Source organism: Fistularia commersonii, chromosome 2, assembly GCF_037954325.1.
Source record: "Fistularia commersonii isolate RoL2024-O1a breed Wild chromosome 2, RoL_Fcom_v1.0, whole genome shotgun sequence".
NCBI lineage: Eukaryota > Metazoa > Chordata > Actinopteri > Syngnathiformes > Fistulariidae > Fistularia > Fistularia commersonii.
This window is the reverse complement of record NC_141285.1, coordinates 13867754-13882654: the sequence shown is the minus strand read 5'-3', so window position 1 is coordinate 13882654 and position 14901 is coordinate 13867754. Positions and strand designations below refer to the sequence as shown.

Sequence of the window (14901 nt, the reverse complement as noted above, 5' to 3'; positions counted from 1 at the left end):
AGAAGTTTGGTGTTGGGCTTGGCATTGCATTTCTTTGATAAGTAGAAGCAATTATTACAATTTGAGATGCACAAACCTTAAACATCTAAACCTGGACTAGTAAAATACAGCTGATGATGGAACTGAAAGAATCAGGTATGATTATATCGGTAGCGAATAACCTGTTATTCCACATCAACATGTACAACTGTACAGCAAGTTGCTTTCATAATTCAGATACAGATTCATAAATGTATGATGATGGATGCTGCTGCACAAGCTCTGTGCCTTTTTATCAGAAAGAAAGAGGTTCATGGTCCTACTCACTGACATTTCTATAGTCTGGAGCTTTAGCCTGAACAAGTGCTATATTGAACTGAGGCCTACATATAGAAATTGAAAACGTAGCAGATTCTGCCACTGATTTACAAAGTGTGAGGAAAACAAAACTTCTGTCAATATATTATTCTAAACACATACAGCTGCACTTGAATGCAAAGTTAAGAATGAATCTCAGTTGGAATTCATGACAAAGCTCAACCTTTTTGGGAAAGCAATTAAGATATGTAATACTTAAATGTGAATATGCTTACTTCTCCTATTTTGTTCATGATTGTTTCAGCTCTAGTGTCTAGTCAAAGTCTGGCTGGGTTTGACATTGGTTTTTCTAATTAATGAGACTAGCAAATTGGATGTAGGATGAGTACAAAAGGCTGAATTCAGCTTGCAGGATGGAACACCAGAGTAGCCATACATGAATGCATGCATCACAAATCTATGTGTGAATTTCTGTATGAAAAAATGTTCCCAGTTTTCTACTGTCTGAGTTGGAGCTCAGTTTATTTGTATATTTATCTCACCATTCAATAAAATGCTAAAAATTCAACAAGAGCTTTAGAACTTTAGACTTTTTATTGTACAGGTAATATATGAGAAAAGATGAAGCACAAAGCACATATTATTTAACCTTAGGTTTATACATACATTTTTATTTCCTGACAATTTTAAGACTATATGGTTGAATAAAACAGCATGATGATACGGATGGCAATCACATTCAATTTATGTGAGGGTAAAGGTTTGTTACTAAGCTAGAACTGTTTTCCAAAATTAATTCAGCACAAGGAAATATGGTTTGCTAAGCATTTTCTTAGTTGTATGAAACTTGCAGATATAAGGAGAAAAAAAAGCAAATGTCATGAGGTATGATGTATGTTGTTGCTATTTCACAAATGTCAACACTTAACCACGACTGTAGGTATTGTCCACAAAGTTACCTTCCATACAAACACCGTCGTGCTTAAATCTTTACAATAGCAAACAACAACAGTTAAAATATAGTGCTTTTAAAATGTTATATTTGTATGTCTCATCAGAAACAAAACTTTTTTTCATTAGGATCTTGTTAGTCTCAGCCTGATTGCATGTGTCCTGGTTTCCCTATGAGAGAGATAACGGAATGCAATGCCTGAATTTTAATTATTTAGCTCATCTTAAGAACATTGACTCAAAATACATTCGCAGTGGCAACAAATTTGAAGGCAGTTGCAGCAGGTAAAGCACTTTGAAGGAAATTATTTGATATTAATACAGCACATTAAAAATGATTTTTCAGGGAGCTCTGGATCTTGCCTGGGCCACCCTGGAGTTTGTATTACGTGATAAAGCCTTGCAGATGAAGTCACCGGCCTCGAGGACTTTGGCAAGGTTCACACCCTGTAAAGAAATATATTATGGAAATATCAATTAATTTCACGGTCCTGTTTCTTCCGGGTAAGGGGTACCTTGAATGGTCATCACTTTAAGTGTTGACTCCAGAATCGACAGATCATACAAATGTGTGCAGTTAATGATACCAAACAACGCTGTAGTTAAAATGTTCCACCAGCAGGGGTAAGGATTGTTAAATAAATTGAGGCATGCCAACACATGGGCTCACGTGAGTCTTGCAAATCCATTGATAGTATAAAATTAAGATTTTAGGAACATCATGTTAGCAGAATCGTATATGTATGTGAATTCTCTCTTTAAAGAATAAAAGCAAAAAGGTGAATTTGCAAGGATTGTAAAGACAAAAATAGAAACTGTCAATGTGTTGACACAAAGGTAAACTTACAGTTTCGATACCCATGCCCTGGAGCATGTAGAGAACATCCTCAGTTGAAACATTGCCAGATGAACCCTGAGCATACGGGCAACCTCCCAGTCCTGCTACTGCAGAATCCACCACATGGACCCCCATCTACAAGGACACACAACAGATATACAGCACCTCGACGCAGGCTTGACCTCTGGTAAAATCCTGGAACAAAGATCCTTGTTCTGTCAGATGGTTCTTTCTAATGCAGAGGTTCTTGCCAAGGTTGCGGTCGGTTTCTCAGATGTTTGGGAGAACTGTGGGCTTGTGTCTTGAAGATGAGTTGGCGCAGAATGTTTCACAGTATGGCTTAGGCATCCTCTTTGTCCGTTTAAACTGCCAGTGACACATAGTAATGGCCTTGTTCATTTCAGAAGAACATTGTAAATGTTAAGCAGAACATTTCACATGTTTCTGATTCTCCTGGTTACACATGTTTTTACAGCACTACTCTGTCCTCAACCATAGGGATTCACTTTCCTGCCACACTGAGACATTTTTCCTTGGTTAGGTGGTTTCTTCTTACACAGTCAAAACAATATAAGACATATAATTTTACTATACAAATGTGTGGTTGTCGCAAACTGCAGGTATAAGTGTCTTAAATTATTAAGATGATATCTCAAGTTAACATATTCCTATTTTAAGCTTGTGTTCTATGTAGACATACAAACCAATGTAATTTTTCCTCAACTATATTAACAATTTTTAAGATTCTTTTCTTTTCTTCGGTATTTCATTACTGCATACAATACTCTCAACATCTGTCTCCATATGAAATATAGTGACATGTTTTAATTGAGAAAGAAATAAGTTGACATTTGGCCACTGATTTTATCTTGATGTTGACTTGGAGAGGGGAAATGTGCATTTTCCATCGTCCAGGAAACAAATTTTCACCGCTTGCTGAGCAACATAAGTTAACCACAAGTATTGCCTTTGTTATACTTATGGATACTTGTTAAAAAGATGATGAAGCCAGGCCTTCAGTTTTCCAAGTCATTACTGACTAAGGTCTAAGGATGTTTTCCACATGTCCTAGGAATTGTCAAGAGAATATTAAAGATGTTTTCCAGCTTCTGTGGCAGAGCCAGATGTCAGAGGATCCCACAGTTAGACAAAATTAACACTGATATTCTCAGTGGTATTGGGTCATGAAGGACTTTCACCCGATGGAGAAAGATCAAGCAAGCAAAATTAAAAGACAAGAACCTACTTCTTTCAGGGTCTGTCTAAGCCAGCCGTAATTGCTGTTTGTATTGGCAAGGCAAGAGGAGGAGGTGGGGTAAAAGGAGGAGATCTCCTCCGGTGTGTGTAGTGCACAAGATTTCCAGACCTTGGTTTAAGCCAGAGCAGGATATTGTACTAGGCAGAATTTTTTGTTGTATAAACAGAGAGTTGTAATCTACCATGCCAGTCCTCTCGCTTTCAGCTGCAAACTGTGTAAGACCAGGGGTCTTTAGCATACTGTTTCCGAGAGGAACAAAACAAACCCTTCAGCAGCGTGCCCTGTTCCTCTGGACACTAATCGCGCAGGAATTGGTGGTCAGCAGCTCCAGCTTGCCAGTTCTTAGTTACACTCAGACTGCCCAGAAACCAGATGTGCTACCCGTGTAAAAAAATGACATATAGTCCAAGCTGTGGTTATATCAAAACAATACATTCCTCTGTAAAGACACAGCGCATTTTGAAACTTGCGTGATTCTGGATAAGCTTGTTGACATTCTACACTCATAGTTGACAAGGCTGAAGACAGACAAGCTCCCATTTTGGTTTTATAACTGCGTCAGTGGGAGAGAAAGAGAGTGTGTATTCACTGAAGGCTGTGAAGCAGTGATGCTTTGCCCACAGCTACATAAACTAGGAAACTGAAAGAAACTGTCACACATCTACAGTTGACGTGTTACCCATACATCACCTATTTCCAGGAATACTCAAAGACGATCGCAATGAGAAAGCGACCCTGGGCTGATGCTGAGAAAGCTGCCAAGACCAAATAAATTATAGGTATACCGCAAAGTAAAAATGTAGTTTATTATAATTACATTTTACACAGATGACTGAGTTTCATGAGGGCTGAACAAACAGTAACTCCACCAATTATTTTTAAAACCAAGCTGTTTTAGGACACCATATTTTATTTTAAATCATTTGATACTTCATTGCTCTTGAAAAAAATGAATTGCATGTGAAGGCTTCAATGTCCCCAAATAATGTTGGGAAATTAACAATATCCTAAATAAATGTTCGTTATCCATAATTTTTTATCATTTCTGTTTCCATAATTTGTCATTTTTATATACTAAGGTTTTCAGATATTGGTTGGTACGGATTAAATTGAATTAATGAATTGTGGGCCTACGATAGGTGTGAGTTAAACAATTGCAACAACGTTTGTCATAATAGTTGTGATCATGATACTAATGAAGATAATGATTTTAATACAGTCTTCCTCTTCTTTTCCTCGCATTTTTTTCCTTCAGGGATTGCTACACCGACTTAAACTCCTCCATCTAACCCTATTGTCTGTATCCTGGACATATCTGCTGCATTGGAACTGAAAGAAGCAGAAATCTGAAGCGCCGAATTGCTAGTAAATTATTAGTGCACGTGTCGGTTTCTCTGTCAGCTAAATATGCGTTAGAAACAAAAGCCCCTCACAGATAGACACTGACTGTTATTGTTAGTCCATAGCTAAAGTACAAACAGGTTGTACTGTACTTCCCAGCTGGAACAGCACATGATGCACCAAAATTGCAGGTAAGAATAAATCATTTTCCCTGTCAAGCCTGTGTAATTTAAGTACATACATTGTCATTGTGTGTGCTGCCAGAAGGTCTGTAACAAAGCCTCTCAGACCTCCTGAAAAAAAGGAAGAAAAAAAGGTACAAAGACGAAGGAATGCCTTTATCAAGAACAAAAGAGGTGACTCAGAGCTGACAGCACTGGGGGAATTCATTTCTCTCCCAGTTGGTGGTGTGGACTTCTGGCACACAGTAATGAAAGCTATGATAAAATCTTTCATTTCCATCGTGTTTATAGGTGAGCAAATGGTAGGCTAAATATCCCCAGCTGCTATTATTTTGTGTGGCCAAGGGCAGCTGTAATGAATCATTCTAAATATGATCCACAGAGGAATTACACTGCCCCTCTGTGCTTTGTCATTACAGCATCCAAAGTTAAGGCAAACTGTAGAAATATTTGGGACTTCACATGGGGATATTGGTTAGCTTTTCTTTTGCAATGTGTTGCTGCATAGTGAAGATAACATTTGCTCTAAGTAGCCTCAATACCGTGAACTGGCGGCTTACATAGAAATAAAGTTTTAATTAGAAATCGGCTTATTATGTTCCGTTTTACAATGGACATAGCTCATTTCAATGTTCCAATTATTTATGACATAATACAAAAAAAAAAATAAACACACCAAAGGTCATGAACAAATGTCTGAGCCTGCTTCAGAGTTGCAGCGCTGTTCATCACAGCCACAGCACAGAGGGAACGCTGGGATCAGTTTCCACTGGCCTTTAAGCACAGCATTGTCAGAGCGTTCAACAGCCAAGCGATAGATGAGTTAGGAGCCCCCCAGGGCCCTTCTATCCACCTTGCTCTCAGTTGCATTGTCCAACAGACACTGAATAGGTGAGCCTTTGTGCTGACCCCCTCACATCTGTTGACCCACCCAGCCCCTGATGTGCCTCGTCCTCAGCGGTGACAATGTAACCCAGATAACTGATATAGATCTGCATTGGGCCTGTTTTATATCTGGATTTGCGTCGGTTTTGAAACAAACATGTGGGGAAAAATATTCCGGAAACACCTCTTCCACATTAATTTAAAACATGAAGAAACTTCTGGGAGCAATGCAAAGACATTATATTACTTTATCATAGCATGAAGTTTTTTTTTTCCTGTTATTTGTTTTTCTTTATTTTACTGAAAGGGAGTGTCCTCTAGAAACATGTTCATTAAGAGCCTTGGATTTTATTCTGTGGGTTGTGACTCATCTTACTTTGTGGGAATGCTAAGATCATGTTTCTTAATGCCCCTTTTCCTTGTTGACTGATGGTCCCTGGTTTTTTGTGTGTCCCATTGTGACCTCAGATTTTATTTTGTGTCTACTCAATACTTGCCAAACAGAGGATGCATTCATATTGTGGTAAACATACTTATACTTTCTTTGTTACTGATCTTTACAATTTCAGCAGAAGCTAAAAGAAGATATCCCAGACCAAGGTCATAATTTTGATTTTGTTTCCACATCTGGATGTTCTTCTTTATTTTATCATGATACACAACACTAATCTACTCAAGGACTGAGCAAATATCCATTCAAAAAGTCCGGCTCTCCTCAAAAGTAACCATAATCAAAATACGGAGGATGATGTGCATGTAAAGGTACCCATATATCTTCTTGCCAAGCCACAGCGAAAGAAAAAAGGAAACCTCATACCCACCTTAACAACAAGGAATGTGAGAATCAAGAGGACGATGCATTAGCATCTATTTCTTGTAGGGCAAGAAACCAGCAATTCCCCTCTTAAAATTAAGCTGCCCTCTTTTTCAAGTAACATTGGTACTGGCAAATCCTCCATGATGTATTTACATGAATTTTCTTCTCTGCATTAAAGTAGGAATAAGAAGTGTGACCAACAACTGCATCCAGACTTATCAGAATTCGTCCTAGCCTTTCCACCTTTTCAAATGGCTCTGTCAGCTTTGCAGGTGTCAAACCTCAAGGGCCGGACTTTATTTTCAAAGCTGTCATTTTGAAGTCAGCCAGGTTTTTATCATTTCCAAGCTCCATCATTTCCCAGAAATTACTGGACTGGAGTGGTTTGAAAAGTTGAATCTTTGTTATGAGACCTTCCAGGGATATCTGTGGCATAAAACTGTGCTCGCTCAAAGAAGCCGCAAAGTCATGTGGGATTAGCATGTAATTATCAATAGCTCATTTGCTTTTGGACTAATTTTTCAATATCCAGCTCCCAATGGCTTATAGCTAAATGATCTTTCATCTTTTCACCTTTTTTTCATTATTGGTGGCTTTCAGTCCATACTGCAAAACAGATCTATTAGTCATAGAACTAAAACTTGATGAATTATCATAAAGAATGCATTTTTTTTTCTTCTATTTATTTCTTACAAAGTTTTATGCATTGCACAACTCTTCTTCTGTGAGCACAGAGGTTAAAGGCAAAAAAATAAACATTCCAATCGGATATTACACAGCACCACCCAAAAAAAATGACACATTGCTAATGAATCACAACTGTTCGTAGTAATGATAAAACTGTAAAAGGACCGTTCTTGCCTGAAGTGCCGTGAGAATGTTGGGCAGTGCTTGTCCATAAGTGTCATGGCAGTGCACTGCGAGAGCGCTGGTGGGCACTTCCTTCATCACACTCTGCAACATCTGAAACATGGAACCTGGAGTGCCGACACCAATGGTGTCCCCAAGGGAGACCTCGTAACATCCCATGCCATATAACCTCTTTGTAACCTAGAGAAACACAAATGCTCAATTGATTTGAGTAAAAGAAGCACTTTATATTCAGATGTAGCATTTAGTTGGAAGATTCTTCAAATAACACATTCAATAAGACAGTGAATTCATTTTCTATAGAAGTAACAAGAACTCAGTCCTTAAAAGTGTCTAACCAAGACGGTCCTTTGGTAAAAATGGAGTTAGCCACATCTCATTGTGTGTTTTACATTAAAGAAGAGACATGCTGTAGAGTTTCAGACAGTCTGCAGTGAAAAAGATCATCTACTTAGGCCTTTTTATTTTTATATTTGGGCAATGTATGTACTATATATTATCATTGCATTAATCTTACTTGGACAACTTTTTGGGGATCCACTTGTCCCTCGTAGGGGCATCCCAAGGCACAAGAAACATACCTGTAAAAATTTTAAATTGTTATATAATGCATGTTTAAAGGATTCTGAAAACCAACAAACTTTAAAATAATTATGAAATTTTCTTTTTCTTAGTCTCTTTTAAAACCAGAGCTATTCATTGATTATCCCAAAGTAAATTATTCTTTTAAGCATAGCTATTGTTTCATATGTGTTGGACTGTGCTCTGAAAAGGGCATCGTTGCGTCGTCTTTGGAACTGAACATTAATGGTTGGCTTCCTGGCTCCTACTAGTGTGTCAAAGTGTTCTTGAGCAACATACTGAACCCCTAACTGCTCCCCTCGTGCTGATGGATGGCAGCCAACTGCTCATTGTTCATCCATGATGGGTTAAATGCAGAGAATGAATTTTCCCATGAGGGATTAATAAAGTATTAATTATGAAATGTGTATATCTGGACTTATGGTTAATCATTCAGTGTTGTGAATATTTTGTCCCACATTACAAAACTCTGACTGGATGCTTCTTGGGAGAGAACATAAAATTGTATGATAACCAAGAGGGGTTAAATGCTATGTGCTATCATTTATCCAAAAGTGATGGTCACTACATACAGAATACTAACCCACGGACTGGTATTTGCTTCTCCTTTGCACTTTTAATGACTTCCTCAAACCTCTGCATGCTTTCATCAATGGAGCAGTTAATATTCTTTTTGCTGAAAGTTTCTGATGCTGACCCAAACACCGCTACTTCAGTAGCTCCAGCTGCGACCTGAAGTGGGAGAGAAAATTAACTTGTAAATCAATTTTAAGGACTATGTTGCAGTACACTTGGGATTTTATGACAATCAGGAATGTAATGGCACTGATGATCTGAAACTGGTGGGGATAGCTAAATAGTTTTAACAGAGATCAACGTGATGAGCTGAAAATTAATGCTTACGGCATCCTGGAAACCCTTCATGTTAGGAGTCAGCACTGGGTACCGAACATGAAGTGCTCTCCGTATTCCTCTGAGCACATCAGTGTGGTCCGCCATCTCAATAAAATGAGGAAAACATATGATGTAAAAAAAAAATAAACTATTGACATCAGCTGAAAATTTTCCCTGTTCTTCATCAGTGTTTTCACATCCTTGCTGGCAGCTCAGAATCCATTAAATAAAGATATACAACATGTCAATTTTCCTTAAAAGAAGCAAAATATGTTTAGGCTTTCAGTTGAAGCAAATAACGTTTATGACAGGGAGTGCATGGTGGCGATTCAAATGAAAGTCAAGTCAAAAATATTTTTTTGAAGAGATGCAGAGGGATCAGTTAATTTATTTGTAGTTTTGCAGGTGAGAAAAAGAAGAACATCACTGCACTGAAATGCATAAAAAGTTATTACCTGTGGTACCCACTTTGATGAGACAAAGCTGGTGGCTTCAATCACAGGCAGTCCTGTTCCAGAGAGCAAGTCTATCAGCTGGATTTTCACCCCTGTTGGAACAATTTCCTGAGGAACAATGAAAACTGAAACAGTGCTTTCTGGACTTCATTCAATAGTATTGTATGTCCAATCTTGCTGCGATACAGTTGACTGCTAACCAATCTTTAATAACTTGGTAAGTAGGTCATAGATATTTCTTTGTATTCAGTGAAGACTGTGAAATGGCTGGCCTGCAAATGATACAATTTCATCATAGAGCCAGGAGTCAGGTCATTTTTCCTATTGAATTTCAAAGAAATGTAAAACATATGCCTCTGGCAATTATGGCATAAATGCCACATGCCATGACTGTTTAAGGAAATGAGTGACTGAAATGACAGCAGATACCTTTTCATTTTGAAGTCCATCTCTGGGCCCAACTTCAACAATTTTTACAAATTCCGGATATTCACATACTGATATACTCTGAAACATACATAGAAAAGAAACAAGACATTAAAAATAACAGTTAACATTGGTAGTCAGTCATTCTATTGGCCTGGACACGATTTTAAACAATGTTTGTGTTTGTCTTTTCTCCTGACACCTGATAACCAAAGCGCGAGTCTGCCACGCATGGATGGTGTCATAAGTAGACTGGGAATGAAGGTGGGGGTATGTCAACACCGATCTCCAACTACACTGCTCAAAAAAATAAAGGGAACACTTAAAAAACACATCCTAGATCTAAATGAATGAAATATTCTTATGAAATACTTTGCTCTTTACACAGTTGAATGTGCTGACAACAAAATCACACAAAAATGATCAATGGAAATCAAATGTATTAACCCATGGAGGTCTGGATTAGGAATCACACTCAAAATTAATGATGTAATGATGTAATTAATTGATGTAATGTCCTTAAAACAAGTCAAAATGAATCTGTGTTGCTTCCTGAGTGGACACTATGATTTCACAGAAGTGTGATTGACTTGGAGTTACATTGTGTTGTTCAAGTGTTCCTTTTATTTTTTTGAGCAGTATATAAAGGATGGGGGCAAATTTCTGGGTTGAACAGAAAATTCAGCCATGCTCTTCATCACTGCAGCTTGCAAGCAGAAAATCTAAAATGAAGATAGCGCATTGCAGTTTTACAGTCTTTTTAATTTTTACTCAAACACAAAGTTTGACACTGACTCTGCTGAAGACCACAAAAACTTTTACTAATATCAGTGTCCTCTCACAAAACTTAATGATTGCAGGGATGTCAGTCACTGAAATAGAGAAATGTACACTGACGATCTTCTTCTTTCAGCCCTTGCCATGATGCGTTCACATTCGCCATCTTTCCCAATTTTTTGTATTCTCTTCTCTCACACCAACTAACTACCTCCATCCTACATCTTTCTACCAATATAATCCGTATCTCCCCTCTGTATCTGTCCAAAGCATATCAATCTGCCCTCTCTTACTTTAACTCCAAAACATCTTACATATGCACACTAACAATATGCAATGCATTTGCAGACGAATTCACGTTGTGCATGATGTATGAACACACATACCTCAAGTTCCATAATACGATATATGACACTAACCTGTATATGTCCTGCAGTATTGCCTTTCAAACCAATCACACTTATATTGTCAAATAATGAAGCACGCAATGAGCAATGAGGCACCACAACAAACAGTTTTTTAGGTGAGTAAATTTGTCTTTCATTTATCTATTTATGTAATTTACCTCCAACTCCTGTCACTATGACTTTTGACTGATGGGACGCCACTAATTTCTTTGAAACACACTTAGGTCTTTACTAAGACCTACCAGGACATACTAAGACCTGTAAGATGCTTTAACACTTTTGGCCCAACAACCTTCCTGATCCAGGTAATTCTTAATATAACGTTGGCCATGCATAGACCTGACATAGAACATTATTTTGTATGACCCATGTGAAAACATCATGAGACTTGACATTCACAATTAATGCATGAGGTTAACAATTTCATAAAAAAAAAAAAAAAAACCTTAGCAGATAATCAGAAACATTTTTTTCACATCTAGTTAGTTAATTGGTTTGGGTTTTCGCTGCAGCAAGCAATATGATTGTCATACGAAGAGGAAACAGGAGATGCAGTACCATGGTGCTGTGCGTAACTTTATCTGACCTGCTGAAAAATCGAAGGCAGTTTTTATCTGTATGGTGCAGAAGGGGATAATTTTTGCTTGCTTGATATTCAAGATCTGAAGCATTTCACTGCACTTTGAGAAAAAAGTAAAATTAGAAAAACAGTGGCAAAACATGGAGGGTGCAAGAATTTAGACAGGGCACAAAAGTAAAAATACAACGGTATGTGTTGTCATATATTTATATATGATTAGAATAGAATAGAATAGAATGTGCCATTAAAACCCTCTCCAGGCAGATGTTGCAGATTTGCGACATCCAAATATCAGATTTTTCCTGCAACTACAACTTAATTTGAGCCTGAGAGGGTTAATTGTCCCAACAACATCCTGCAACATTTGTCTGAATAAGTGACTATGTCAAGTCTACTTCTTCATAATAAAAATTCAATAAAGACAACAAGTTCAAAGAAACAAAGTACAATGCAGACAAATGTAGATAAGTCATTGCAATGTAGCTGAAATTAACCCATAATGTCAGTAATGTTCCATTTGCAATTGACACATTTCATGACACGTCATGAAATTATTGTATAAATGTTTTAAATCAGTCAATGTTAGAAAAAAATAAAAGGATGTCAGATCTGTAAAAATCCAAGAGACCGTCTTCATTATGACTGAAATACACAATGGTATGGGAAAATATAAAATATTAACAATGATCATAAAGTAATAGTATTTAAAATAAGATGAACTATTAGTAGAATTGTAGTCTATAAAATATCTTGCTGCATCTTCAACTTAACTCCCTAAATGCCTTCATGCTAGATGCTCCACCCCTCGACAAAGTTTCATCACAGGTTTTTGCATAAGAGACTGAGCGACTAATAGCAATGAAACAATTTCCTGGCCAGGGATGACTACTTTTGAATAAATCTATGAGTTAAACTCAATAGGAAAATTTGTCGTCCTATGTCCTTAAAATAAACCATTTGTATTGAAATGTAAATCCATTACATTAGTAATACCGGAGAAACAGAGGGATTAAAGTATGGAGCAGCCTTATGTAAGAACCATGCTACCGTGGAGCCTCTTTGTCATGAAAGAGTCATGTGGCCATACATGTGAGGCAAATAGAAAAAGAAAAGGATACCCACCTTCTCCTCTAGCAGCCAGTGTCTCAGCCATGGATAGTCCTGGATGAGTTGCTCATAACTCAGGCAGTGTTTCACCGTAGAAGGTACGTTTCCCATCTGAAGGACTGCCGTTCAGCCTGCTGCTCTTTTTTGTCCTCAGATGCTACTCTCAAATTGCTGCACCTACTTTGCTAATTAAAATGTCAGATCTCATAGGTCTGCATGATAAAGGGGTCTTGCTGTATGAGGAGATTAAATTAGAGGAAGGCTACAGACCGAGAGGATGATTCAGCAGTTGCCATGGCAGCCGCATCCTAGCAGGGAAGAGATCAAAACAGAGGATGGGTGGGATGTTGTGTTGTGGAGGAAAGTGGGAAATCAAGCAATATGGAAGACTATTGCTGCACTTTGGACCAGGAATTCTTGTGGAAACATTCTGTGGAAACATATAATTTGTGAATGCAGGTGCAGAAAAGGAAAAAAAAAAAGAAAATTATCCTTACTGTTCTCCCTCTTCTGGGGAGAATTTAAGGCTTCGGAGAAACGGGTTTCATTGATTGATCTCCTGTGACCAAAACAGCTGAGGGCTTTCCGTTGCCAGACGTGCCACTCCTGCCAATGTCAACTGTATGCTGTAATAAAATCCAAAGTAACATTTACCAGAGAAAGAGCCATTCTTCTGAGACCAGATGTTAACAATAGAGGGACTTAATGAAGTCCTCGCATTCAACCATCTCACCACGCTAAACTGCTCCATGATGAGAGACCTTTACCCCTCTCAAGGGATGGAGGCGACTCATGTGATCAGGGCTTTGTAGCAGACTTCAAGGTTGATGTCTATCAGTTGCAGCCGCCTCAAATTTTGAATGGCTGTTTTGTATATCCTCCAATCACATATTTATGAATCCTCTTGGGTGAAGAAAATCAGGAAATTTGGTAGCATCATTAAAAAAATATTCAAAGTAGTTCTTTCAATTGAAGTTCTTAGACAAGCGCCTACCAATTTTTCTAGTTCCCAACATATCAAGCTTAATTGATGCTGACTCTCATGTGGGCCAATCACAATAGATGATTTCATAGTTTTAGAGGTTTTGTCAGCCTTAAAATTATTTTCAGATGTACAAATAAAATAAATCTGGGCTTTAAAATATTCGGGTTTTGCAAGGCACTTAATGAGAGCAAATTATTACATCATAATTTTCCTGTACATGCACAGCACATAGCTATTATCCATCAAATAATACTAGCACAGTGCTGGTTTTAAGTGACATTACAGTAAAGTCTGCTTTTGAATTTCCCGCCCATGTCCCCTATATGACATCACAGTTTGCCATTTCATTAACCAGTAAGGTGGCTTCATAGCTCCAGTGACGTAACATAATACATATCTATTATAGGTGATTCACAAAACTGCACCCTACACACACACACACACACACACACACACACACACACACACACACAGGTACGCCACAGTTGGATCAGGTCTTCCCTTTTCCTTCATTGAAATTATTACCATACACCTAAAAAACACCTCCAAAAATAAATAGATTCTTTAATTTGATTCTTCTTCTTCTTGTCCTTTCAGTTTTCCCTTCAGGGGTCGCCGCAGCGAATCAACCATCTCCATCTAATCCTATTCTCTGTATCCTCTTCTCTCACACCAGCTACCTTAATATCCTCTCTCACTACATCCATACATTTTTTCTTTGGTGTTTCTCTAGACCTCCTGCCTTGCAGCTCGAATTCCAGCATCTTTCTACCAAAATATTCACTCGCCCTCCTCCATACATGACTGAACCATCTCAGTCTGGCTTTTCTGACCTCTCCAAAACCTATATCATGTGCTGATTCTTCAATTTGATTAAGTTTGATTAAAGTTTGCAACCATTGATAGTCACAACATGACTATGAATGATTGATGACTGATCAGCTTTTGTTAGTGTCTACTGTTTTTTCTTCCCAGAACAGTCATTCGTTTTCAGGCAAATGTAATGGCATTAGTCACATAACCCTAACTGGCCTTTTAAAATTTCTGTTTTCAAGGAAACACAGCAGTTATGGTTTATCTTGACAAATACCATCTGCAGAGTGTCATTTGACAGGACCAGCCTTCAGGGGCTTTTCTGTTTTTAGTGACACAGGTGAGCAGAAACTTTTCCCTGAGATGGTGTGTCTGTAAAAAATGATAACATTGAGCAAAACCACTTAATCTGGCAAGAATCTATGAGACAACAAAA

The 14901-nt window shown here is 37.9% G+C and overlaps 1 protein-coding gene across 1 annotated transcript; it reads right to left on the bottom strand.

The window, feature by feature from the left end:
- Positions 1–723: 723 nt before the first annotated feature.
- Positions 724–13000, bottom strand: hmgcll1 (3-hydroxymethyl-3-methylglutaryl-CoA lyase like 1). Its single transcript, XM_086161694.1, has 9 exons — positions 12683–13000; positions 9800–9877; positions 9371–9478; positions 8925–9020; positions 8605–8753; positions 7957–8020; positions 7431–7619; positions 2096–2221; positions 724–1695 (listed from the first exon to the last, which is right to left on the bottom strand). The coding sequence occupies exons 1-9, from the start codon at positions 12776–12778 to the stop codon at positions 1591–1593; spliced, it is 1011 nt and encodes a 336-aa protein (XP_086017820.1). The 5' UTR covers positions 12779–13000; the 3' UTR covers positions 724–1590.
- Positions 13001–14901: the final 1901 nt, after the last annotated feature.